Source organism: Adelges cooleyi, unplaced genomic scaffold (assembly GCF_023614345.1).
Source record: "Adelges cooleyi isolate 19-005CV unplaced genomic scaffold, UGA_ACOO_1.1 ACOO_flye_CR_arks_rails_tigmint_CR_PRNA_376, whole genome shotgun sequence".
In the NCBI taxonomy this organism is placed as follows: Eukaryota; Metazoa; Arthropoda; class Insecta; order Hemiptera; family Adelgidae; genus Adelges; species Adelges cooleyi.
Window position 1 is genome coordinate 1,384,815 of NW_026096053.1, and position 23,931 is coordinate 1,408,745.

The window sequence follows — 23,931 nt, forward strand, 5'->3', positions numbered from 1 at the left end:
ACTTGATTTGTAGGTAACAAGAATTCTGATTGAGAAGGGGCATACTGTGGTGAATACTCAAAATTTAATAATGGAGCTGGAAGAAAAGCATTTGAGTTATCTTCGTATATAGCGTATTGATTCTGGTAATCAAAGTTTGGAAGATTTACAGGATTTACAACGTGATCAATTTGGTGAGAATATTGAGTAAAAGTTTGTAACGGTAATGATGGTACTAAAGGTTGCACAAAGACATTTTTTTCTTCAACACACGGACTTTGTACAGGCTGCGGTGAAATAACTGGAACCGGTTGAGGAGGTGGTAGCGGCTGTGGCTCTTCTTCACATGGAACTTCAACTGGTGGCTGTGCAATAATTTGAACCGGTTGTGGAGGATATGGCAATGGCTGTAATGGCTCTGGTTCCTGTTGGGGAGGTTGTGCTAAAGGTAGAGGTTCTTCCTCGCATGGAATTTCTATCGGTTGTTGTGAAATAACTGGAATCGGTTGAGGAGGTTGAGGTAGTGGTTGCGGTTCTTCTTCGCAAGGATATTCTACTGGTGGTTGTGATATGATTTCAATCGGCTGTGGAGGGGCTGGCAATGGCTGTAATGGCTCTGGTTCTGGTTGATATGGTACTTCTGGCAATGATGGTGGAATAATAGGAATTATTTGAGGTGGTTGAGGTAGTGGTCGCTGTTCTTCCTCACATGGATATTCTACCGGCGGTTTTGAAATAATTTGAATCGGCTGTGGAGGAGATGGTAATGGTTGTAACGGCTCCAGTACAGGTTGTAGAGGTTGTGGTGGTTGCAATTCTTGTTCACATGGAATTTCCACCGGTGGTTGTGATACAATTTGAATAGGTTGTGGAGGAGATGGCAATGGTTGTAACGGTTCTAGTTCTGGCTGCGGTTCTTGTTCACATGGAATTTCTACCGGTGGTTGTGAAATAATTTGAATCGGTTGAGGTGGAGATGGCAATGAAGGCAAAGGTTCTGATTGATATGGAGCTTCTGGCAACGATGGTGGAATGATAGGAATAAGTTGAGGAGGACTTGGCAATGAAGGCAAAGGTTCTGGCTCTGACTGAGGAATCTGTGGTGGTAGTAGTGGTTCTTCTTCACACGGAGCTACAAATGGTGGTTGTGATATAATTTGAATAGGCTGTGGAGGAGACGGCAATGGTTGTAATGGCTCTGGTTCCTGTTGAGGAGGTTGTGCTAAAGATTGAGGTAATTCCTCGCATGGACTCTCTACCGGAGGTTGTGAAATGATTTCAATCGGTTGCGGTGGGGCTGGCAATGGCTGTAATGGTTCTGTTTCTGGTTGATATGGTACCTCTGGCAATGATGGTGGAATAATAGGAATTATTTGAGGTGGCTGAGGTAGTGGTCGCTGTTCTAACTCACATGGACATTGTACCGGAGGTTGTGAAATAATTTGAATTGGTTGAGGTGGAGATGGCAATGAAGGCAAAGGTTCTATTTCTGGTTCTGGTTGAGGAACTTGTGGTGGTGGTATTAGCGGTTCTTCTTCACACGGAACTGGTGGTTGTGATACTATTTGAATCGGCTGTGGAGGAGATGGCAATGGTTGTAACAGCTCTGGTTCTGGTTGTAGAGGTTGTGGTGGTGGTTGTAATTCTTGTTCACATGGAATTTCCGCCGGTGGTTGTGAAATAATTTGAATCGGTTGAGGTGGAGATGGCAATGAAGGCAAAGGTTCTGGTTCAGGATCACATGGAGTCTCAAGTGTTGGTAATGGTTGTGTTGGTGGTGGTGGTGGTGGTGGTGGTAGTGGTTTTGGGGTTTGAGGTACAACTTCATCAGTATCACATGGTTTAATGTTTATTATAGTTTTTGACGACTGTTGGTCTTTGTGGAATCTTGCTGGTATTCTTGGTACCGCTGGCATAACAATTGTTTGAATTGGTATGGGACCTTTGGGTAAGGAATTTAAATCGTCCACCTTTGTTTCATATTGGCCAGCTAAAAATGTACTTTTTAACGGCACCCAGTTAGTATACTGTTGTTCATCAATATCGTCTTTATATTGCTCATTAGTCAAAATATAAGAGGCGCGTTGTGGTTGCCGAATAACTGTTTTCTGTTTAACAACTCTTTCGACAACTACCGGTGCATCACCAAAGTCGCTTTGAGAAGTAGATTTTGTTTTTATTTTTATTGTTTTTTTGGTTATAAGTGGAGTTTCGTCATACTCATCTGAACTGGACTTGGCTGATTTTGTTCTTACTTTTGTAGTTTTTTTTATTATAGTCGGTTGCGATATACGTTGTCCGTATAATAAATCTTGGGAAGTAGGCACTATAACACTGTCTTCCATAGGCGGCAAAGGTACAAATGGATTTCCCATATGATCAACTTTTGAGTTTATTAATGGTGGTTCAGTATATTTGTCTTTAGCTACAGGCCTTAATTCTTTCCAGTACCGACGGCGAGATGAACGGATCGGGTGATCATTGTGTGGAGACGATGTATTTTCATTTTCATTTGAATCGTTATTTACTGGTGATGTCAATGCATAATCCCACAGCAACAAATGTATTGCCACCCAAATTACTTTGGGCACCTATAAAAAAAATGTATAGAGTGTATTTGTAAATTTTCAATGTCGTACATTGAAAAAGCATTTATAACAAGGTCCTATTCATTTCAATCATACATTTTGTCACCTAAAACCTAATTAATAAGTCCTCAAAATTATGGTTATTGACAAGAGGCTATATACTTATTTTAAAATAATGAGAAAATAATTTACTTGTTTAAAAACAATTATATATTTCCATAAAATATTACGATGTAATGTAATAATTAAACTCTATCAAATATTTGTATTGTTTAATATCGATTCTTATTACCATTTATGGACTATGTAGTCAAACATAACAAAATAAAGACTCTGAAAAATGACTGATTCATTCTTAAACTTGAGTTATTTTTTCAGTCATTTAAGGAGTACGTCATTTTCATACAAGCTCTTAAAGACAATTAAATTCTAACGATGGTTTGTTAGCAACAAAATGTATGTTTCAGATAATATTTCAATAGATATGAAAAAAACCCTTTATGATATTATATTGCAACTGTTGCATTAATTCAAAATATATATGATAGAGATAAGAGATCTCGCTAGTTATGGTTCTATGCTGGATCTTTATAGGTTATAGGATTCATCCTATATCCCTGTAAATAGAATCCAAATAATAAAAACAAATCTCAAAAATTAGAGTATTTTTTTACTCGTTTAAATCCGATTTCCAGGGGTCCAACAAAAAAATCCTCCCATTACCCATGTAAGGACCCCCTAATAATATTAACCTAGCTTAATTATTAAAAACAAATAAGTAAGGCTGGTATAAAAAAAATTATTGAATAGAAAACGTTGTATAATGCAAATTATAACAAAGATTATAAATAGCCAGTATAGCCTAAATAAATTATCTAATAATTTTTATACATCAACGGAATTATTTCTCAGTATAACATTATAAACTATGTAGATTATAGTTATATCGGGTTTTAAAAAATGTATCCGTTTAGTCAGCTTAGGATATATTTTATAATTTAAAAAAACATATCAGTGTATCCCTTAAGATTTATATAAATAGTTATTAAATAACTAATGGCTTTAAATTGTCCTCCAGTTTTAAGACGACTAATTATTTTTATTTTCATTTGAATATTATGTATTACGAAGTGAGAAAGATTTGAAAAAAAAAACATATCCATGTTAAAATGATTTAAAATAACAATTTCATTAGACAGTACACATTATATTATATATATATATATATATAGTCGGATGTACTATACTTTTTTAATGTCCATTAAAAAGGTATAATAACGATGATATACTGAAAGAATAAATACACAATTGTTTCAAAAAGTATAAAAACACTAAATGATTATACATACAACCAGGAAAACTCTAAACAAAATTTGTTGGTAGTTAGTTCATCTAAACCGTAAAATAATTGAGACTATTTTATTTTGGCGATATTTCTTATAATTTTCGAGTTTTTTTAATGAGTATTATTAAATAAATAGTTATTAAAAAAGTAAATAGGTATTTGTTTTTATTTATAAGCATTCAAGGAATTTACTCCAACTATCACTCATAAAAATCAAACACTATTAGCTTAGTGAATAAAAAATATAAAGCACCTTCATGATATTTAGAGAAAAAAACAAAAATTAAAGTTTAAATAGTAATTCGAAAAGACATATCATTATATTATAAACGATCAAAATATGTTGTTTAATATTGTGATTATTTCGATGCAATAGTAGGTGATTGTAGGCGATTAAATTTAAATTCACATAACCGAGCAAAATATAGAAAAGTATTACTTACCACCATATTGTTGAATAACGATCGACCACAAATGCACTATCAGATTTGACGGTTTACACAGAATTTCGGGTCGTATATACAACACTGTGTCCCCTTTAGGCATTTACCTGTGACAAATCCCGAAACTAGAAAAATAAGGGGATAATGTTTATTGTATATAATACATTAAACTACTTGTCCAAGTGCCGGACTTATAGCGCTGTGGTTTGCCTTGAGACAGTTTATTTTCATTCTATAATTATCTACTATACTATTGGATAAATAGTATACATATTATTAATATTATAGGACAAATTAGAAAACAATAATAATTCCACCGCATATCTGACGACAGCAATTAAAATGTTTTTTATAAAATAAAACCATGTTTTATAATATATTATAAGGATTTCTAAAAAACACATTTCTGCTAATTCCTCAATTATAGTTTTTTTTTTTAATATTATGATGACCAATGTAGTTGGAATGGACGGCGTGCGAGCGTTTTGTTTCCAATGTCAAATAGGTGGTAATGCTTGTCCAGTTGTTATACATAATATTACAAAATGCTATTATTTATTTCTATTGCATACTTATGTAATACGTAACAAATGAAATTAATTTGTTTTGATCATTTTTTTCTTATAATATGGTAATCACAATGTGCATACGTTGCCTACATAATCCATAAAACAATACCAAATTAACTTCGATAGACAACTTTCAGAAATCTTTTCTCTTCTATATGATCCGCCCTCCTAGCCCCTATATAGTATACTGCTTAAGTTTAACTTCTTTAACAAATATTTTACCCACTATCCGATTGCCTCTGATTTGTTTTAAATTTAATAAAACCGTAAATACTCTAATAACATAATATAATTTAATTAAGAATAACAACTCAATTATATGTGTCATTTGTGAACAAACATATTATGAATCATATGAATAGCTTAGTTTAAGAGTGGAGTGAGTGCCCTAAAGATATGCATGATACATAATATGTTTATCCTTGAAGAGTAGGACAATTTAATGAACTAATGGTCTCAGAATAAAATTTAGGCGCCAGAAATAATTTAAAGTATTTTTGGTATTTAATAGTTATGTGAAAAACTACAATCCGTCTAATTTTCGAACTTTAAACGCAAAAAAGGGGAAAATTAAATAAAAATGTCATTCTTTCTAAGAGAATACATGGTTGGTATATAATTGTTTATACTGCAGCGGTAGTTGATTTATGTCAAAAAAATGTAAATTTATAATCTTCCTCCCTAACTTATGACCACTGATTAAAACCTAATTACCTTTGACAATAAAATTAACATATTATATATTTATATACTAATATAATTAAAGAATGTCACTTTATCATTTTTCGCCCTACATTTTTTTGCATTTACTATTTTTTATTTAAATATTTTATACTCGAAATTTCCAAGCATTAATTTCTTAAAAACACATTTTTTTTAAGTACTATTATTTTCTTAATACCTATTTATTAGTCTTAATTAAAAATTGCAATAAAATAAAAAATGTTAGTTGTACCTTCATAGAGTATAGAAAATGTTATATGTGGTTGATACAATTAGGAAAATACCATACGTTATTTCCCTTGCATTGATAACTAATTAACATATACAGCTTGTTTTTGGTACTTTTGTAGTTTTACAACTTAACTCTTACCTATTTATCTTTGTTATGATATAATACATCGACGATAAGATTTTGTTTTTTTGGAAATGTTCTGTTATACGTCGATGGAGAACATACTTACTGAGGTTTATAAAGTTTATCTTGTCAATTTGAAAACTATGTTTGGCACTATAGGTAAGCGATTGAAGACATTTTAATCAGTACGGCCTTAACGCTTACAGAATTTATGAAGTGTGATTTTACCGTAATGTTTTTGTTTTTACACAAGTTGGAAACTGTTCAATTTAACAACTACAAATTGAATTTTAAGTACCCACGTAGATGCGAGAAAATATTAGTTTTGTAAACACATTGCCCAACTACTATGTTTTCACACTTTTCTCCTTAAGTTTAAAAGGCATCGACACCGAATCGATCACCAACAGTCAACCGGTCCTTTTATATTAAACCGCACACGGATCATCTCTATAGTACTCCAACAAAAATCATTTTGCCCAACTTCAGGCCGAAGGCAATGGAATCTTCAATAATGTTCACAGTAAGTAACACTGCTAGTTTATTTATGATTCGGTTCAGTCTGTTTTACACAACCGGCAAATTAGTTCAAATCCATTGGTTACAGGTCGAATAGTGATAACTTCAAAATTATAGGCAATTTTTTTTTAAATAATAGTGTCATTGTTTTTAAAAATAAACATTTTAGATGTACGAGTAAAACTATATAATGTGTCTATAGTGCGCCAAAAATATGCTTTAATATGAAGAGGAAATGTTTTGTACAACTGTAGCGAGGCCAATGTGGTGTAATAAAGTGTCGACCGTTGGAAAAGAGAGATAAATATGTCTGAAATGAGAATGTTTGGACGCATGTGTGGTGATTCTAGGTTTGATAGAACTCAAAATGGACATGTATTTTAAAGTAGGTGGTTAATCAAATAGAGTGATTTAGAGGTAGAGATATACCGAAACAAAGTGTTTGAGTGTTATACACTAAAAATTGCGAATAAAAAAAATAGTGGTGTACAGAGATTTTGGATTGGCCTTAACATTTGTATTGGGTAAGGTTTAAGACAAAGAAGAAGGCTAGTAAAATAATGTTTACTAGCTTAAACAAAGCGTCTGTTAAAAATTTATCAAACCAGTACCTCAACCCCCTTTTTGAAATATAATATGTCATTACAGTGAAAAAGCCTGGCATAACTGACTGACTTTTGCATTGTTTTTTTTTTAAGGCGATCATTTTGTCCGTCGTCTTAGTCAGCCTGTGCTCAGGTGCGCCAACTGCAGAGACGAAAGCAAAAGCGCCTGTGGCTTTTCTGCAAAACGACCACATCGTTGATGAGGCTGGTCAATTTTCACTCGGGTGAGTCGACCGAATTGAGTTTGCTTTTGTATTGTACCTAATAATAATGACCTTTAACGTTTGAAAATCGTTGAAATTTTCAGCTTTAGCAGCGTTGACGGTATCCGGTACACAAAACAAGGAGCTCTGGTACCAAACGACGAAGGCGACGGTTACGTTATGGCCCAACAAGGAGAATACTCGTTCATCAGCCCCGAAGGAGTTGAAGTGAAAATGGCCTACATTGCCGACAAGGACGGTTTCCGTGTGACAGGTTACCCTCTACCAGCGCAAGCCAAGGCTTAAAAATTAACAACTAAATATTTTTATCTGGGCCGTGTACAAACGCTTAAAAAAATACACTAACTGGCGTTTATAATTGATAACGAGTTTTTATTGTTTTGCAAACCGAACGGTTGCTCTTAACCTTTACAGGCCCGCCTTGTAGAAACGAAAAATTATTCTGTTGATAACAAATTAACCACCAAATTAGCGGTTCCCGTCTTGAGTCGCTTACAGTGAATAAATCTGCTGGTAATTGTATACTATATTTTTGAAGCAGAAATAGTATTATTCGTATACAGATAACTGTCGAGTTTGTCGTGTGATAATATTTGATAACATCATCTTACCATAACCGTAGTAACTGATAATATCAACACAAAATATCTATTAATAAACATTGAAGTATATAATTAATCGACAACACACATTTCTAAACCCAAATTGACCAACAATTTTGGTATTAATATTGTTTTAACTGAAAAATTACTATGAAATATTTTTTCAGCAGCGGACATAAATCAAATTAGGCAAACGCATCGTTAAAAAAAAAAACATTCATATTTAAGAAAATGTATTAATCCTTTATTTAATTATGCATCTATAGCTTTTATAACTGTTATGGAATGTGTATAATATTGCTCTAATTGTTAGTTGTTTTCAATAAAATTAGCCAAAGGCATAAGAACGACGTGTTGCTCAATTTTCGTGACGAACAACAAAACCAGTAAACGGGCAAGGTCACTCTATAGGAACTGACGGCAAGCGGTATGTTTGATGAGTTCAAAATAAATATATATATTATGTGGTGGTGTAAAATATCAGTTTAAGTATTTTTATAAATAAGTATTGGTCACAATATTTATAAAATAATTGATCGATTAAAATGTTTCATTCATTTTCCAGAAAACTGTTTCGATTATTGTTAATGCATTTAAGTATTATTACACTTATAAATGGTTTTTAATCGATTTTTGCACTATTTACAAATTTTCGCTTTGTATTTGGAACAAAAACGAAAAATCAAAGTATAGACATTTTATAGGACTTTTTTTTTGCCAAATCTGTCTCAATATTTCTCCAACATGCCAATTGCCAACTAAAATGTAAATAGCTTACATTACTTTCAGAAATTATACTATAATTCCGTAACCAGTAGTGAATTAAAAAAATATATAAAACCTTATAACACGCTAAAAATAGTGTTTTTACAATTTTGGAAGAGAATTAAAAAATAACTAGAGGTGCCAGAGAAATTCTGAGGCCAATTCGGAAATGGCATAACTCGGTTTTGTTTTAAAATCCTGAAAGTTAGTTCTTTTTTCAATTTTTAAAGGCAAAACGATTGGGAAAATAAGAAATTTTTTGTAACAAAAATAATTAAGTAGGTAACGAAAAAACCGTTTTTTTACATATTCAAATTTATCTACTTTATCGATGGTTCAACTTTAACCCAAAAATATTCACTTGTACTGACTAAAATAATGTTATACATTAGTAAAATATTAGTATTTGTAATATAATATAGTAATATATAGTATAATTAGTATAATATTAGTAATTTTTTTTCATTAGTATTTGTGCAAATAGACAGCAGACACCGTTATTTAGCAAGATTAAACTATTTTGAGATTGTAAACGTCTAAATTCAAATTATTATTTTACTAATTTTGTTGAAAAATAAAACCATAATATTTAACTATTAAATAATTTTTATCATTGTTTTAAACATTCATACTCGTGGACGAATTATTAGTAAAAACCCGGTAAACATGGATTTTGGAATCTCACCTGGTGTACTTTCCTAGCTACTACACTATAAACTACTTAAATTTCTCTACCATATATTTACCACTATTGCTCTACAGCATAACGAACTATGTGTTATTTTATGTTCAAAGATAAGATATATATATGGTACACCAATTAGGACTGGGAAAGTTCTAACCCATTTAAGGTCAGCTCGCTTCCCAAAACGCTTACCTTCTATATAATAGGAAAGCTACAGTTGGGCAAAATTTTAAATTTTGATCAACAAATTTTGTTTAGATAAAATATATAAAAAAACATATTTTTTAACTTAAAAATCGTATTTTAAAAATTCTGAAAAATCTAGATTTTGCCCAACGCCTCGCTGTAAAGCCGAGAATTTGAAAAAAGGTGGCTCTGTTAAATAGTATAACCAATTTATAGATAAAGGTACGCCGATTGTTTTTTATTTGTTATTTATTTATTATATAATAATAACTACAAATATTTCAGAACACAATCTTGTTGTCGGAACAATGAATAAAAGGATTTGTTGTGACGGCGCTGGTCGTCTTCTAGGCTGAAGCCGCTTGAGGTTGTTCCGGCAGAGGATATCCTTGGACCTTAAAACCGTCCTTGCCGGCAGTGTAGGTCATTTTTACTTCCACGCCTTCAGGACTGATGAAGGAGTAGGTGCCCTTCTGTTCCATCACGTAGCCGTTACCTTCGTCGTTGACCACCAAAGCTCCTTGTTTGGACTGGGTTATACCGTCGGTAGTCTTGTACCTGAAAGCCAAGAAAGATAGAGATAAAAAGTCATATTAGTTCGCTACATAAGCCATCAAAGACAGCTGAAACCCACAACAGAGCGAATTGCCCGGCGTTGTCGTTGATCTGATCGTTTTGGATGAACGTGGCTCCGGATGGGGAGGGTGCGGCTAAGCAAGAACCGACCAGTACAAAGCAAACGGCTAAGACCTGTAAAACAAACAAAAACGACACATCACAACCAAAGTCCATTAATAATTAAAACCGACCACACTTACGGCGAACATGTTGCTCGTTGGATTTTTTTTAAAGGTTAATAAGGTAGAACTAATAGTGTTGTGTGCTGATGAAGTCGCTGACTGACGACCGTATGGCGTTGTCATCTTTTTATATAGGGAAAAAATCTGCATTTCAAAATAGACCAATGGGGAAACTCCGAAAAAAACTTGTTCGATACACTTAAAATGACGTTAATCATATACTATCGTGTAGAAAATTAAACAAATTTCAAAATGTCCAAACATCGTTTGTTTACAAAATAGCAACTGAGGACACTAATTAATCAATGTTGCAATCGCATACTTAAAACCTATCTAAGTATACTCTATTTGTATACTAATATTGTGTAAGCCGTTGTATAACTCAAAAACATGCATACACACCGCCGGCCTTTTTGTGATAGAAATAGTTTTTTTTTAAATACCAATATAGTTAATACAGGTAGGTACATTTATTAATACTGCAATGCCCATTTTCCTTTTTGAAACAATTTTTTTAAACTAATTTAGATAGGAACTTACCCAGATTTTAGGGTATATAACGGAAACATGTTTAAATCTAATTTGTACGAAACATGTTTACCTACTATTAATTCTTAACTTTGCAAGAGCCAATTTATTGTAAAATATAAAGTAGTACTTTTTACTTTTTACTTAGATGTGAAATATTGAACGAAAACTTGATTTATTTAACACTTTATTTTTTTTAAATAATATTGTATATATTTGTTTAGTATTAAAGTCAAATCACATATTATGATAGCCGATCTATGTCTTTCCGTACTCGTATCGTCCGTTCAATGTCCAGACATACAAACAGACATTCGTTTTTATATATTATATAGATTGAAAATCCCATCAGCATGGTGTTTAAAATCGTTTAGGTAAAAAATCACGATTTTGGTAAGTTTTTGTATTGAAAAATATAAGTAGGTTTTTGTTCGTACAGTTTAAGAAAACCCTTTTATGTTATTCAAAAACTCTATCTAATGCACAGACCACAAAAATACATAATATATTACATTTTTAACGAGACAGCCATTTTGGTGTTGAAAACTGACTTAACACGAGAAAAGTGATTCGTGCCTCATAGAGCAATTGGATTTTCATAATTTCTTTTTTTGTTTGTCCAAAACTTAAAATACCTAAATGATTTTGGACGAATACATAATCTAGCTAAGATACATTTCTGCAAGGCATAAGCAAATGCTATTGTATTCATTATTTACCTACTTTATTATGGTATTTCAACATTTTTTAGTTTGTTCTTTGCTTTCTAGAAAATGTTGTTTGACAAAACTTTTACTAAAATTATTTTAATAATTATAAAAAAAAAAGTTGTATTTTAATTTTATAGTGGTGTAGCTAATCAATACAACCATTATTTTTAATTTTTAATAAAACTCATTCATCTTTATTAGTACTTATGGCAACACTGCTCGTTCGGTTATCAGCTATTAATTAATTATTTCTTATCACAATTATTTACAAGTCGGAAAGTCAACAAACTAGTAAAATATCGTTTATTTAAAAAAATTTAAAACATTAGTTGTATCATATTTTGTCGTGTAATTCACACAAATCATTCCGATATACATGTTTAACAAACATTTAAAGTAAGTAAAGTTTCAACTAAACATTAATTTGTTACCAAAAAATATAAATTACATCGAGATCTCGACCCACTATTTGGTTTTTATCCAGTATTGTACTTTACATAGTAAAAAAAACAGTTAAGTAACATAATTTTCATTTTTAAAACGTCTGTTGTCTTAGAAATGTCTGCGGGAGAAGTCGTCATGGAAGTGCCAACGAGTCTCAAGCGTCTTGCTCGTCTGGTCGTAAGAGGCTTCTACACGATTGAGGACGCGCTCATAATCGACATACTGGTTCGTAACCCTTGCATGAAGGAAGACGACATGTGCGAGCTTCTCAAGTTTGAAAGGAAAATGTTAAGGCAGCGAATCGCTATACTGAGAAGTGAAAAATTTTTACAAACTAGACTGCGTATGGAAACTGGAGCGGATAGTAAAGCGCAAAAAGTTAACTATTACTTTATCAACTATAAGGTACCTAATTACTTATTGAATATACACATATATTTTTTTTGTAAATTTTCATTAAAATTTTATTTTTTTAATTCATTTAGTCGTTTGTAAATATGGTTAAATATAAACTGGATTGTATGCGGAAAAAAATGGAAACGCAAGAACGTAATGCTACAAGTCGAGCGAGTTTTAAATGTGTTCAATGTTTCAAAACATTCACAGATTTAGAAGTACGTATTAATTGTTTTTTTTTTTACTGTTTTAAGAAATTACTGCTGAAGTCAATATCTTGTTTTAGACATGTTTATTATTCTATCAAACAAAATATTTTAGGCAGATATGCTTTTTGACTTTCAAACTAACGAGTTCCATTGTACATTTTGCGGAGAACTAGTAGAAGAAGATACATCTGTCCTACCTCAACAAGATTCTCGTGTGATGCTGGCTAATTTTAATGAAATTATGGAACCATTCTATTCGATTCTTCGTGAGCTCGAGGGTATTCGTCTTGCACCTGAACTTCTCGAACCTGAACCCACCACTATCCTTGGGTTTGTTAATTGTTTATATATAACATCTAGATATTACAAATATACACGATCACTGACACAACTTGCACTCATCATACAAAGTATTTGTATTACCAGTATTTTTTTAATGTCATTTGGAGGTTAAAACCATGAAATTTCGAAAAGAACAAATCAGGGACACTTTAATATATACATAATATAATATAATATATACTCTAATGTGTATACATATATATGTGTGTGTGCGTGTGTGTATGATTGATGTTAAATTATTTTATTTTTGTTCAGGTTGGACTCGTCGAACCTACAAGGTTCAGGCAATAGACAAAACAATGGTATGGAGCGATGGGGACCAGATAAAATGCGAAATATGGATAATAGCAATAAAATGGAAGTTACTATTGGCGAAGACCTTCAAGACAATCGTCCAGTTGTCAAAGAACGTCCTGTATGGCTCACAGAAAGTACCGTCGTGGAAAACACTTCTACACGTGTATGTATTATCAGAGATGTGTAAAAATTATACGAATAATGAATTAACCAATAATTTTATTCAAAAAAATTATTTGAATACAAATTTAATGAAAATATCCATTACTGTATTGTTGATTAAATTTTGTTTACTAAATTATTTTGATCATAAAAATATCATTTGACATTTGTGTTAAAGGATTCTGTTGAGATGGATATTAAGGACAACACCGAAGGAAATGCTCTTGATTTTACACCAGACGTCGACATAATGACCGTGCTACTACAACATGAAAAACGTGCAGATCAGACAGATGCGTCTGGTAAGAAAGACGCGGATTCCAGCGATGAAGAACTATCCAAGACTATTAAAAATGAAGGTTCTATTGGATCAGGTACTTGAAGAATACTCTTTCGTTTGTTATATTTTTTTTTTTCGCCTTTACTATAATTGACAAATATTCAAACATACGTGTATCTTTATTAGGCGTGGAAGAACTGACATCCGAAGAAGAGGAAGACGAGGACGTTCCTCTGGTGAGTGTTGGTGGTCGACGCGTGCCAATCACAGAAGTGGTGAACATGACAGACGCAATCAGTCAAATGACGCCTTCAGAAAAAGAACACTACATACAAGTGTACCAAGATTATTTCTCAGCGCTTGGCGATTAAAATGTTGGTAGCTAATTTACCTCTGGTTGTATTTTTGTGATATAGGATTTTTTTGTTTTTTTATTAATTGAATTTTGTTGAATTCATAGAACTTTGTTTCTAAATGTGTAAAAAAAAAAAATATATATCGAATTATAACTGATCATCATCATTCAGGTTGCCTTATAATTTTTATAAATTACATGAAAAGCCTTATGTTAATTAATTTTTTTTCATTCTAAATTTGTATTGAAGTACATATTTTAATGTATGATATTTAGAGAAGTGTTATGTTTAAAATAATAAACATATGTAAATAATAACGACTGTAATGTTTATTATGACAAATTTTTGTAAGCTATATTTTTAAAAATTATTTATTTAATAAACATGTCTAAGGTTTATTAATATACCAAGATAATTTTTGTTTCCTCCTATCTGTATAATTGAATAAATCAACAGTTAAAAATTAATTTACAGAATAAATAATGTCATAATTAACACGTTCACTGTCCTAATGTTAAATTTAATCAAAAGTTATCAGTCCTATGATCCATATATGGGTCACGTTAAACCTATTTTAGTAATCCATGATCCACATGTGGTTCATTTCAAACATTTATTTCTCTGGAGATTTATTTGTATGGACTATATTCTATATTCTAATTCATATTAACACAGGTGAGATGATAGGGACTTAATTAATTAATTAGGGACTTATCTATAAATAAATCATGAACCACATAGGGGTCATCGGACAGTGAACGTGTTAAAAAATTAAAATGATAGGAAAAAAATAATTATTATTAAAAGATTAGAAAAAAGGATATCACTATTAATAGATTTGGTAGAAAAGTAAGTATTGATTTCTGTTTTTTTTTTTTTTTTTTATAGTATTTTACACTTAGAACTTAAATGACTATGTTATACAATACACCTACTACAGATACAAATGTATCATTCTTTTGACAATATTGTATTAATTTTTTTCCTATACATATTTTATTATTCTGTAATCAAGGACAGGATAGACATTGGCTATCAGGTTTGTCTATTAGCCGTTACTCGTTAGGTTAGTTTTAACAAAATTGTATTCCTAATAAACTTTAACCCAACTATTACTATCCTCTGCTTTAAATTGGTATGTGTTAATCAAATAGCTGTTCTCAAGTTGTTGTTTCAATATATTCTAAATACATCACTGAAAAAAAACTACTAAACTGTTATGCTGTTAAATTCCCTATTTAAATAAATACATCAAAATAAAGAATATAGGATTTCATTTTTCGTTGATGTCGCTAAATTTGTAAAATCATATTATGGCTGATTTAACCGAAATACGAATAAAATAATTTGTATTAAAACCATTGTACTATTTTATTATGTAAAACCATTGAAAAGTATCAGTAAATAACATCATCGAATGGAAACAGACAAATGTGTACTCAGTACTGTCGCTGTTGGATTAATTTAAAACGTTGGCATAGTTGAATTTATAGATTGTTAGAATAACTGAAGTCGAGTCTTTGGATTTCTTCTTCTATCATGTTTTTGTATCAAGTAACTTTAATTGTCCAATTTGCTTATTGTACTTATTGTATACAGATTGTAAGTAAAGTTTAGATTAAAAAAAAAAAGATAGTTAAAATAAAAAAATAAAAACGCAATTAAAATTATACCAACCAAAATTAGTTTACCAGGCCGGAAATAAATTATTTTTATTATTAATAATAAGGTTTTTCATAATAAGGTTAAAACCTTATTATGATTAAAATCAGTATAATATGATTCACTGGGGAAATACCTATAATTTATGTACAATTAATTAATCGGTAAAGGGATTTGTAGTTAGAGCAGTAAGTGTGCGTTTGTTAATCAGTAAATAAGTTAAATATTTTGTGAAACATTAAGTGCAGAGTTCTCATAATGGAAAAGTCTATTAATCCGTTGACTTTGTTAGTCACATGTTTGGAGATTCGATTTCAGAGTTTCGGCAGAATGAATAATAAGACAAACGCCTTCGACACTTGTCTTGTCTGGATTTCCAATGTGAACAACTACTTTCCAGCACCCGTAAGGTAAGAGGGGGTGATATTTTGACACCACCTTGCCGTTGTGAATAGCGATTTGCCCCTGTAAAAATTAAAAAATATGCACAGTTTCAATGATATTTACTAAGTTGTTAAAACATAACATTGTATTACACTCTTCACCGGACAGCGACCTTCGAAATTTGAAAATTTTTGAACGATTGGCACTAACAACATGTCAGTGAACAGAAAAATACAAATATTTTTGCTCATCGCGCTTTTGTTTTTCACCCATTGTTCGTTTGTTTTTTTATATACATCGACCACAATCTATAGTTTCAAAAAAAAAAATAAACAATATATTTGGTTTTTTATTTTATTTAAGTCGGTCTAGTTTCAAACCTGAAAATTGTCTTCCGAACCAATATTTCTTAGGAACTCAAAGTACCCATATCCGTTTGTATTGTACACTGAATAATTGTAATGAATGTTCCATACATAACGAATGTCGTCGTTATCACAGTTATAACCCTTTTCCAAAATTAACGTGTGCTGGAATAAGTAAATATGAATATAGAATAGGTAATCGATACGATTACTAAAAATTAAAAAATAACGTTTTAACATCCCAGTGAGCTTTTTTGAGAGAATTCAATAACTTAATTATTACAATAAGCATTTTTTGTTTGTTCATTCACTCTCCGAAATCAGCCTATAAATTCAGAAATTAATTATTATACCTACTTACTTTTGAAGTTATCTTTTCTTAATTTAACGTTCATTAATAACGAAAATAATCCAGCCAAAAATATTTGTGATTAAAACAATCATTATTTCAAGTTTCTATTTTTAGAAGGTACCATAGAATAATATTGCGTTAGCTTTGTACAACGAATGGATTTGAAATATTTGTTGCATTAAATGTTTTTTTTAGAATAGTTAAATTATTTATTCTCAGTCCTTTCAAAATATTCCATTATTATACAAAATAATATAATATACATAGATTTTTCATTTTTGGGCTATTGTAAACACAAATAGTTCATCAAACCAAACGGTAAATAATACAATTATGTTGCTTACTGATTGAGAGTTAGCAATATACCACATAAATAATAGAAACTCGACGAAGAACTGCATTTTGTTGACAATAATTGTACTAAGTTACTATATCCAATATGTATATTTGTTTTACTCAATGTACAATTGAAATGTGTATTCACCTAAATTAGACACATCATGCATTGTGTTCATTCTCCCCCTTCTCCATACACTAGGTCTATTAGCAGATAGTATGTTTTTTAGATTTAATGAATAACAAATATTTTGTATCAATGACCTTGTATATATTTTGTATCAATGACCTTGTATTTTTTCAAACTTTTGCATTGAATTAATGAAAAACCTAACAAGATAGTTCAACACAAATTGGGCTACATTGGATTAAGTATAACTTAAATCGATTGCACTATACAGTGATATGATTATCATTCAAATAACAGAATGGGCATTGGTTAACGAGTTTTTCTCGATTAACAATGTTAATTATAATAATAATTATTATTATGAAACAAGTTAGATCTGAAAAAAATATTCAAATATAATATCTTTCAACCCAACTACACATATCACCACCGCTGTTCTTTAAATATTTACTTAATACAACACTAAAAAGTGAACAATTAAACCAAATAAATATTTTATATACTATTATGCCTGTATTTAAATACACAAAATTAAGAGTACATTTACAATGTCCAAGGGCAGGATTTGGACCTTCAATCGGCTCGGGAAATTGTGTTATATCGCTACACGCGTTTTTTTTTTTTTTTTTGCTAGCTCTGAATGAGATGACGCGTGCTCAGACAGAATAATATTTTCGAAATTTTTTTTCCGCTCCACCGTAGGAAATTTGGAGCTAAATCGGATGGGCCAACTCTCATTTTTCTATATTCCAAACAACCGTATAAAGTTATAATTGGGAAAAATTCAATACTACCATTGTAGTTTTACAGCGACTTTTATACTATTTTTTAAGGCTTTCTTTACATCATTTCTTTTAAAATATAAGTTTTTTTTGTATAATACGACATTATAATATTATGGAAGTTATATGACTGGTTATTAGAGTTGTAGGACCTATAAATTTAAGTACCGCGACAAACTAAAATTATACAGAGACATGTTTATTTTATACTTTTAATGAAGGCATATTTAAAAAAAAAATAGTTGCCATTGCTCTTGTCAGTCTAATGACTGATGATTACTTATCACAGTTTTTAGGCATAACCATTAAAAGTAAGAAAAATATAAATATAATAAAATAAGTACAAACCTTAGACAGAAAACTACTAAAAAGTATTTGTGTAATACATACTAAAGTATTTGTTTATTAGTACAGTTATGACGATTTTTTTATGCAGAGATTAATTTTTACATCAATAAATGTAAACTTTTTTTTTATTAGACACATTACAATAATACTCATCTTGACAATTAGGTAAATTTACAATAAGATACTTAACATTAAGACAAAAAACAAATAGAAAAACATCTTAGAATAATACAATTGTATTGAAAAGCTTTTAGAAAGAAAGACATTAACAATGGACGACATAAGAAAGACTTCCGAGGACTGAAGATAATAAGGAAAGAAAATTGAAATATTAATATTATTAAAAGGATTTGGGGGGACATGACGTTTAGCAAAAAGGACAAAGCATTCAAAAAGAAGATGAGAAGTATTACAGAAATAAAAACCATCATGGCGGGGACAATAAGAGGGAACATTTAGGGATAAACAAAAGTAGTGAGCTGGAAGGCGTTTATGTCCCGTCTGGAGGCAAGAATAGGAAATAACTAATTTGCGGGAAATAGGGATATTGTAAAACCAGGAAAAGGATAGGTCAGAAGGGTGGACTGAACAGAAAGAAGCCGGAAAAGACGCAGGTAGGTTTTTCCAGTGAAAATTACAAGAGCGAAAGGCGAAAACCAAAAACAAACTTTAGACTGGAAACCTAATGCTCTAAAATTTAGTTGTGCCGTACTTAGCAATACGATGGCCTTCCGTCTTTAGAGGGATAAATACATTTAACATTCCAATCCGTGTTTTAGATGTTAGCTACAATGGTATAATATCTACGACAACGTCGAAACCACTTTCTTAGGTTCAGCTGTCTCACTCCTCGCAAACGGCCCAGAATAGCTAAGTAGTAAATTAATTTTTTGACCTTTACAGTTGTGCCTTTAGTAGTATAGGTCATGCCCGCTTAAATCCTTAGCGTGTAGCGTGTATAATTAAAACATAATAACAAAGAATGATAGTTTAGTTATAAATTATTAAAACGTTCACGGTAGAATAATATAAGAGTTTCATCGGAAAATTAAGTAAAGCACGACTGCAGTAATTATTTATCGTATATTAGAATGAATAAATGACGTATGCACATCGGTCGATACATTTTAAAAGAAAATAAGTCATCAAGAAAATAATACCAAACCTTATTTTTCGAAAAACGACAAAGACTAGATCAAAGCTCAGACTAGTGAAGAACTATCTCAAAATCATAACATCTTATGACCCTTCAGTCTGGATATTTTTTAGTAAGTAAAGAAAGTATAGAAGGGTTAGTCGATATAATGGTTGATCGAAGAAAAGTGGATGGATATTATAAATAAAGACCTATAAGAGTAGATAGAAAATTGTACTAATGGATTGACAAATACGAATAGAGAGGCATAGAATAGCCCGTGACCACAAAGAAGTCAAAAAAATATTTTCTAGTTATACTCAGTGGCGTATCTATCCTAGGATTTAAACTTCCCACTTCAATTTTCCTATATTCTATGTATGATATAGACGGTTGTGGGGAGAGAGAAGGATAAAATATTAGGTTAGTACTTATGACATTTTTTATAACTCATAAGTTCAGTATTAAATATTATAACCACCCCCCCCCCCAAAAAAAAAAAAAATATCAAAATATACAACATACTATATATAAATATTATTGTCATTTTTAATAATTAATATATTACATAATAAAAACATTCCAAGGTTAAATGAAATATTGTACACTGTTCAGACGAATAGCACACAAATTATTAAACTCAAATACGTATAATTAATAAGTGTTAAAACAAAATCATATAATATTCAAAAATTATTTTCAGAATATAACCAATATGATTTTTATTATCAGCATACATTAAGCTTTTAAGTGTTGGTTGTTTTAAGAGTACTATTTTGTTTAGTTTCAGCGAATGTATTGTTTATACAATTTTACTACACTGATTGTTACAATAAAACTAATTTTTAAAAACTACTCAAGTACTTAAAACTAAGTTTTTTCTTGTTCTATAATCTATGATGGACGTAAACGTATACAAAGAGATTATGTAGTCATGGGAGCATCTCGAGGTTGTGAAAGAAGAGATCAGCAATCTTCTATACACCAATAACTGCATTGATAGTGTTGAAATTTTTGCACAATCATCACGCGTTTAAGGCACAATAAAACAGCTGTTTTTTTTATCAAATTGCTTAATCAGTACTCTCTAAAATTGTTATAGACACTAACACGTATAAAACCACACTATGTGTTTATGTAGTGTATACGGCTACCAAAAATGTAAAATTTTGCTGTTAGAATTGGACAGAAATTGCACAATTTGCACAGAGAAGATCGGAAATATCTGCATTTATTTTTTTTATTTTAAAACATTTAGAAATAAGATTTCAAAATTCTGAAAATTCGGAATTTTTCCCAACTCTGCAAAGATTTGATAAAATTTAAGTTTGGTGGCCAACGATGTATTAATATTTTATATATTAGACAAATGTCAAACGCACAAGTGCAATTTTTTCACAATCTAACAGTTTCCATTAGAAAGTAGAATATTTTGTTATTGTACTACTGTCGGAATTCATTAGTAACTTAAGTAGGTTTCAGCTAGTGATTTACTACTAAAATAAATAACTACAAATAAATTTAAAAATGTGTATAAGGTTATTTTTAATTTGGTATATGAACAACATTTTTATTACTTACAGAATAGAATAACTACTTAAAAAAAACAACAGTTATACAGTACGTTATTACATTAAATAAGACTTAAAATGATAAAAATAGTTTTTAAAAAAATACTTAGATTTAAATCTACGGATAGCGTTAAAAAAATAACCAAATCGTATTCTAATGATGTTTATTTTAAAGAATAATGTTTTTGAAATGCACATGAGTATAACAACCTATATATATTTTTCTTGGATCTAGATTTTAGGGATAGTTATGTACTAAAAGCAAATACACAAATAGTTTTTGAAAAAGTTATTGTAATGCCAATACCAAATTTGTATTTTAAAGTACCTTATAACTTGTAGCCTCCTCTCCCTCCCTAGACGTATAAAACTAATATATAAAATATATATTATTATCCTATTATAATGTAATTTTACTGTTTATATGATTAACATGACAAGAATATGTACATAAAAAAAAGTTAAGTTCTGAATAAGAATAAACATATTCTCATTTCATTTAAATATTTTTTACAAACAAGTTGATACTTTGTTTTATTTTAATGGTGGGATATTTTTCTTAGCTGGCAGTATTGTATTATATTAGGAATTTGTTGACAACATTATTGTTTACCAATTACCGACCAAATTTGTCCACGCAGCTACTTTTATTAACATAAAAATATGATTTGTATTATAATTTTAAAACTTATTTGAAAAACAATACTATTAATCAGCAATAATTTTATTAAATTGTTCTTAAATTATGTATGGCAATAGGCTTACGTTTTCATTAATTTTGAACTACAAATATTAATTAATATAATTAATTATAATGAATTTTGTTTTATAATTTTGAATAAATGACACAAAATAACCAAAATATTTGTTTTTTAGGGTATTGTAATCCGATTTACATTCATATAAAATATACATTTGTATAATAATATTATAACATGATATTTTTAAAACTTAACGTATAATATTGCATACCTGGATTTGAAGCTATTGACAGCACTTATACGGTTAATCGATTCATAATTTAAATAGTACTATCATAGGTTTAATGAGTTATCGTTTAAGTTTTAAGATTAATGCTTTAAAAACTACTGAACGCATTAATTAAACACATCGGTGCTATACTATATCAAGATTAGTCCATGATAGAGAACACTATAATTATCAAAAACTACACTGTTAAACGTGTCGATTAGAACAACATAGATTGCTGCATTTTCAGTATAAAATACACAGCTTCGGCATGTTAAGCATCAATCATCCAACAGACATCATTCATTCTATTATTCATTCTTGATTTCAATAAAATGGCCGGCGTAACTAAGATTTTGGTAGCAGTAGCTATTGCTTTGATATCCAAGGTTTGTGCATACAAGACTACAGTCTATATTAAATACCAGTAAAATTAACAATTTGTCATTTATTATTTAGGTTCAAGCTAGTCCGTGTGGATGTAGTTTACCATTGTTGCCAGCTGCTCCTGCTCCATTCCTCTTCCCTTTCCCATCGCCATGCGCTGCTCCGTTACCTCTTCCATTGCCACTTCCACTTCCAGCTTCATGCGCACCAGCTGGTCTTAGTCCGTCACTTTTAAGCCTATTGCCACTTCTGGCCCCACCTTCAGCACCACTCCCGTTGCCGCTTCCGGCTCCATTACCACTTCCACTTCCGGCACCATGCTCCCCAGCTGGTCTTAGCCCAGCCCTACTCAGTCTTCTGCTTCCAGCTTTGCTGTCATCCGTCGCCGCCCCAGCTCCGTGCGCTGCTCCAGCCTTACCAATTCCTGCCCCACTGCCGACACTCATTCCCGTGCCACTCACCCCATTGCCACTTCCCGCACCGGCTCCAGTCGCCCCAGTCGCCCCAGCCGCCCCAGCCCTTAGCCCATCGCTGTTGAAACTTTTGTTGCCGCTTTTACTGTCTGCATCTGCTCCAGCCCCATGCGCTGCTCCATTACCTCTTCCATTGCCACTTCCACTTCCTGCACCGTGCGCTCCAGCTGGTCTGAGCCCAGGTCTTTTAAGCCTGTTGCCACTTTTAGCTGCACCCCCAGCACCATGCGCTGCTCCATTGCCACTCCCTCTTCCGTGCGGTTGCTAGTTAATGCGTTATAATTGTCATAAAAACGAAAAATGCATTGTTAAAATTTTTTTTAAAAAATGTTGGTTAATATTCAAATAAAATCTATTTATTTTCCACATTTATTTCATGTTATTGTACTAAACTATTTGAAATTAATAACTTCGTTGTCTATTACTGGACAAAGAAAATCTAAAGGAGCTAAATAGTATTCCAGTAGTACATTTTTCTACTCAGCATACATATCGCGACTGCAAATTTGTTTTATCGAGTTCATTTTTTGTGAATTACATGTCATCTGTTTCAATTTTAAATGACAATTAATACTAGATTTTTTATAGCACTTTTAATATAAAACTATTTCCTCCTCTTCAAGAAGAAACACATAAATCATGAATGTTTTACGGCACCAACTCACTTCTAATCTTAGCTGAACATATCTCACGATCAAATGTTTCTCCTTATTGACGAAGGAGTAATCAATCGATAATGGCATATGAAATATAAATAAGCGTAAAATAATGTTTAAATGCAACAAATTTTGATCTTACTATAATTAGTGTTGACTCTATCAACTTTTAAAATCTAAATGGTAACATATTAACAACATAATTAGTAACATAATTTCCTGAACATTTTGAATGGTCGATAACCAGTTTTGGTTAATTACTTTTGGAG

The 23,931-nt window shown here is 31.1% G+C and overlaps 4 protein-coding genes and 1 long non-coding RNA gene across 5 annotated transcripts; 3 read left to right on the forward strand and 2 right to left on the reverse strand.

The window, feature by feature from the left end:
* Nucleotides 1-6,423: 6,423 nt before the first annotated feature.
* On the forward strand, nucleotides 6,424-7,635 carry LOC126840660 (endocuticle structural glycoprotein SgAbd-2-like). The gene is made up of 3 exons (XM_050576545.1): nucleotides 6,424-6,525; nucleotides 7,220-7,350; nucleotides 7,434-7,635. The coding sequence occupies exons 1-3, from the start codon at nucleotides 6,502-6,504 to the stop codon at nucleotides 7,633-7,635; spliced, it is 357 nt and encodes a 118-aa protein (XP_050432502.1). The 5' UTR covers nucleotides 6,424-6,501.
* Nucleotides 7,636-9,874: 2,239 nt separating this feature from the next.
* On the reverse strand, nucleotides 9,875-10,475 carry LOC126841006 (flexible cuticle protein 12-like). Its single transcript, XM_050577126.1, has 3 exons — nucleotides 10,407-10,475; nucleotides 10,223-10,338; nucleotides 9,875-10,146 (listed from the first exon to the last, which is right to left on the reverse strand). The coding sequence occupies exons 1-3, from the start codon at nucleotides 10,413-10,415 to the stop codon at nucleotides 9,936-9,938; spliced, it is 336 nt and encodes a 111-aa protein (XP_050433083.1). The 5' UTR covers nucleotides 10,416-10,475; the 3' UTR covers nucleotides 9,875-9,935.
* Nucleotides 10,476-11,899: 1,424 nt separating this feature from the next.
* On the forward strand, nucleotides 11,900-14,443 carry LOC126840550 (general transcription factor IIE subunit 1). The gene is made up of 7 exons (XM_050576380.1): nucleotides 11,900-12,022; nucleotides 12,183-12,475; nucleotides 12,556-12,684; nucleotides 12,788-13,005; nucleotides 13,273-13,477; nucleotides 13,655-13,850; nucleotides 13,943-14,443. The coding sequence occupies exons 2-7, from the start codon at nucleotides 12,185-12,187 to the stop codon at nucleotides 14,125-14,127; spliced, it is 1,224 nt and encodes a 407-aa protein (XP_050432337.1). The 5' UTR covers nucleotides 11,900-12,022; nucleotides 12,183-12,184; the 3' UTR covers nucleotides 14,128-14,443.
* A 1,896-nt stretch (nucleotides 14,444-16,339) lies between these two features.
* Nucleotides 16,340-22,257, reverse strand: LOC126840838 (uncharacterized). The gene is made up of 3 exons (XR_007686095.1): nucleotides 22,150-22,257; nucleotides 16,539-16,688; nucleotides 16,340-16,466 (listed from the first exon to the last, which is right to left on the reverse strand). It is a non-coding gene; the product is annotated as an uncharacterized LOC126840838 (long non-coding RNA).
* A 185-nt stretch (nucleotides 22,258-22,442) lies between these two features.
* Nucleotides 22,443-23,350, forward strand: LOC126840837 (uncharacterized). Its single transcript, XM_050576799.1, has 2 exons — nucleotides 22,443-22,535; nucleotides 22,606-23,350. Exons 1-2 carry the CDS (start codon nucleotides 22,482-22,484, stop codon nucleotides 23,272-23,274), a joined length of 723 nt encoding a protein of 240 aa, XP_050432756.1. The 5' UTR covers nucleotides 22,443-22,481; the 3' UTR covers nucleotides 23,275-23,350.
* Nucleotides 23,351-23,931: the final 581 nt, after the last annotated feature.

What these genes read in the sequence shown, in the direction of transcription:
- LOC126840660 (XM_050576545.1), top strand. Translation starts at nt 6,502, where the DNA reads ATGGAATCTTCAATAATGTTCACA. An exon ending in AATCTTCAATAATGTTCACA is followed by an intron (nt 6,526 to 7,219) that starts GTAAGTAACACT and finishes TTTTTTTTTAAG; the next exon opens with GCGATCATTTTGTCCGTCGT. An exon ending in GCTGGTCAATTTTCACTCGG is followed by an intron (nt 7,351 to 7,433) that starts GTGAGTCGACCG and finishes TGAAATTTTCAG; the next exon opens with CTTTAGCAGCGTTGACGGTA.
- LOC126841006 (XM_050577126.1), bottom strand. An exon ending in GCCGGGCAATTCGCTCTGTT is followed by an intron (nt 10,147 to 10,222) that starts GTGGGTTTCAGC and finishes CTTGGCTTTCAG; the next exon opens with GTACAAGACTACCGACGGTA.
- LOC126840550 (XM_050576380.1), top strand. Translation starts at nt 12,185, where the DNA reads ATGTCTGCGGGAGAAGTCGTCATGGAAGTGCCAACGAGTCTCAAGCGT. An exon ending in ATTACTTTATCAACTATAAG is followed by an intron (nt 12,476 to 12,555) that starts GTACCTAATTAC and finishes TAATTCATTTAG; the next exon opens with TCGTTTGTAAATATGGTTAA. An exon ending in AAACATTCACAGATTTAGAA is followed by an intron (nt 12,685 to 12,787) that starts GTACGTATTAAT and finishes AAAATATTTTAG; the next exon opens with GCAGATATGCTTTTTGACTT.
- LOC126840837 (XM_050576799.1), top strand. Translation starts at nt 22,482, where the DNA reads ATGGCCGGCGTAACTAAGATTTTGGTAGCAGTAGCTATTGCTTTGATA. An exon ending in CTATTGCTTTGATATCCAAG is followed by an intron (nt 22,536 to 22,605) that starts GTTTGTGCATAC and finishes TTTATTATTTAG; the next exon opens with GTTCAAGCTAGTCCGTGTGG.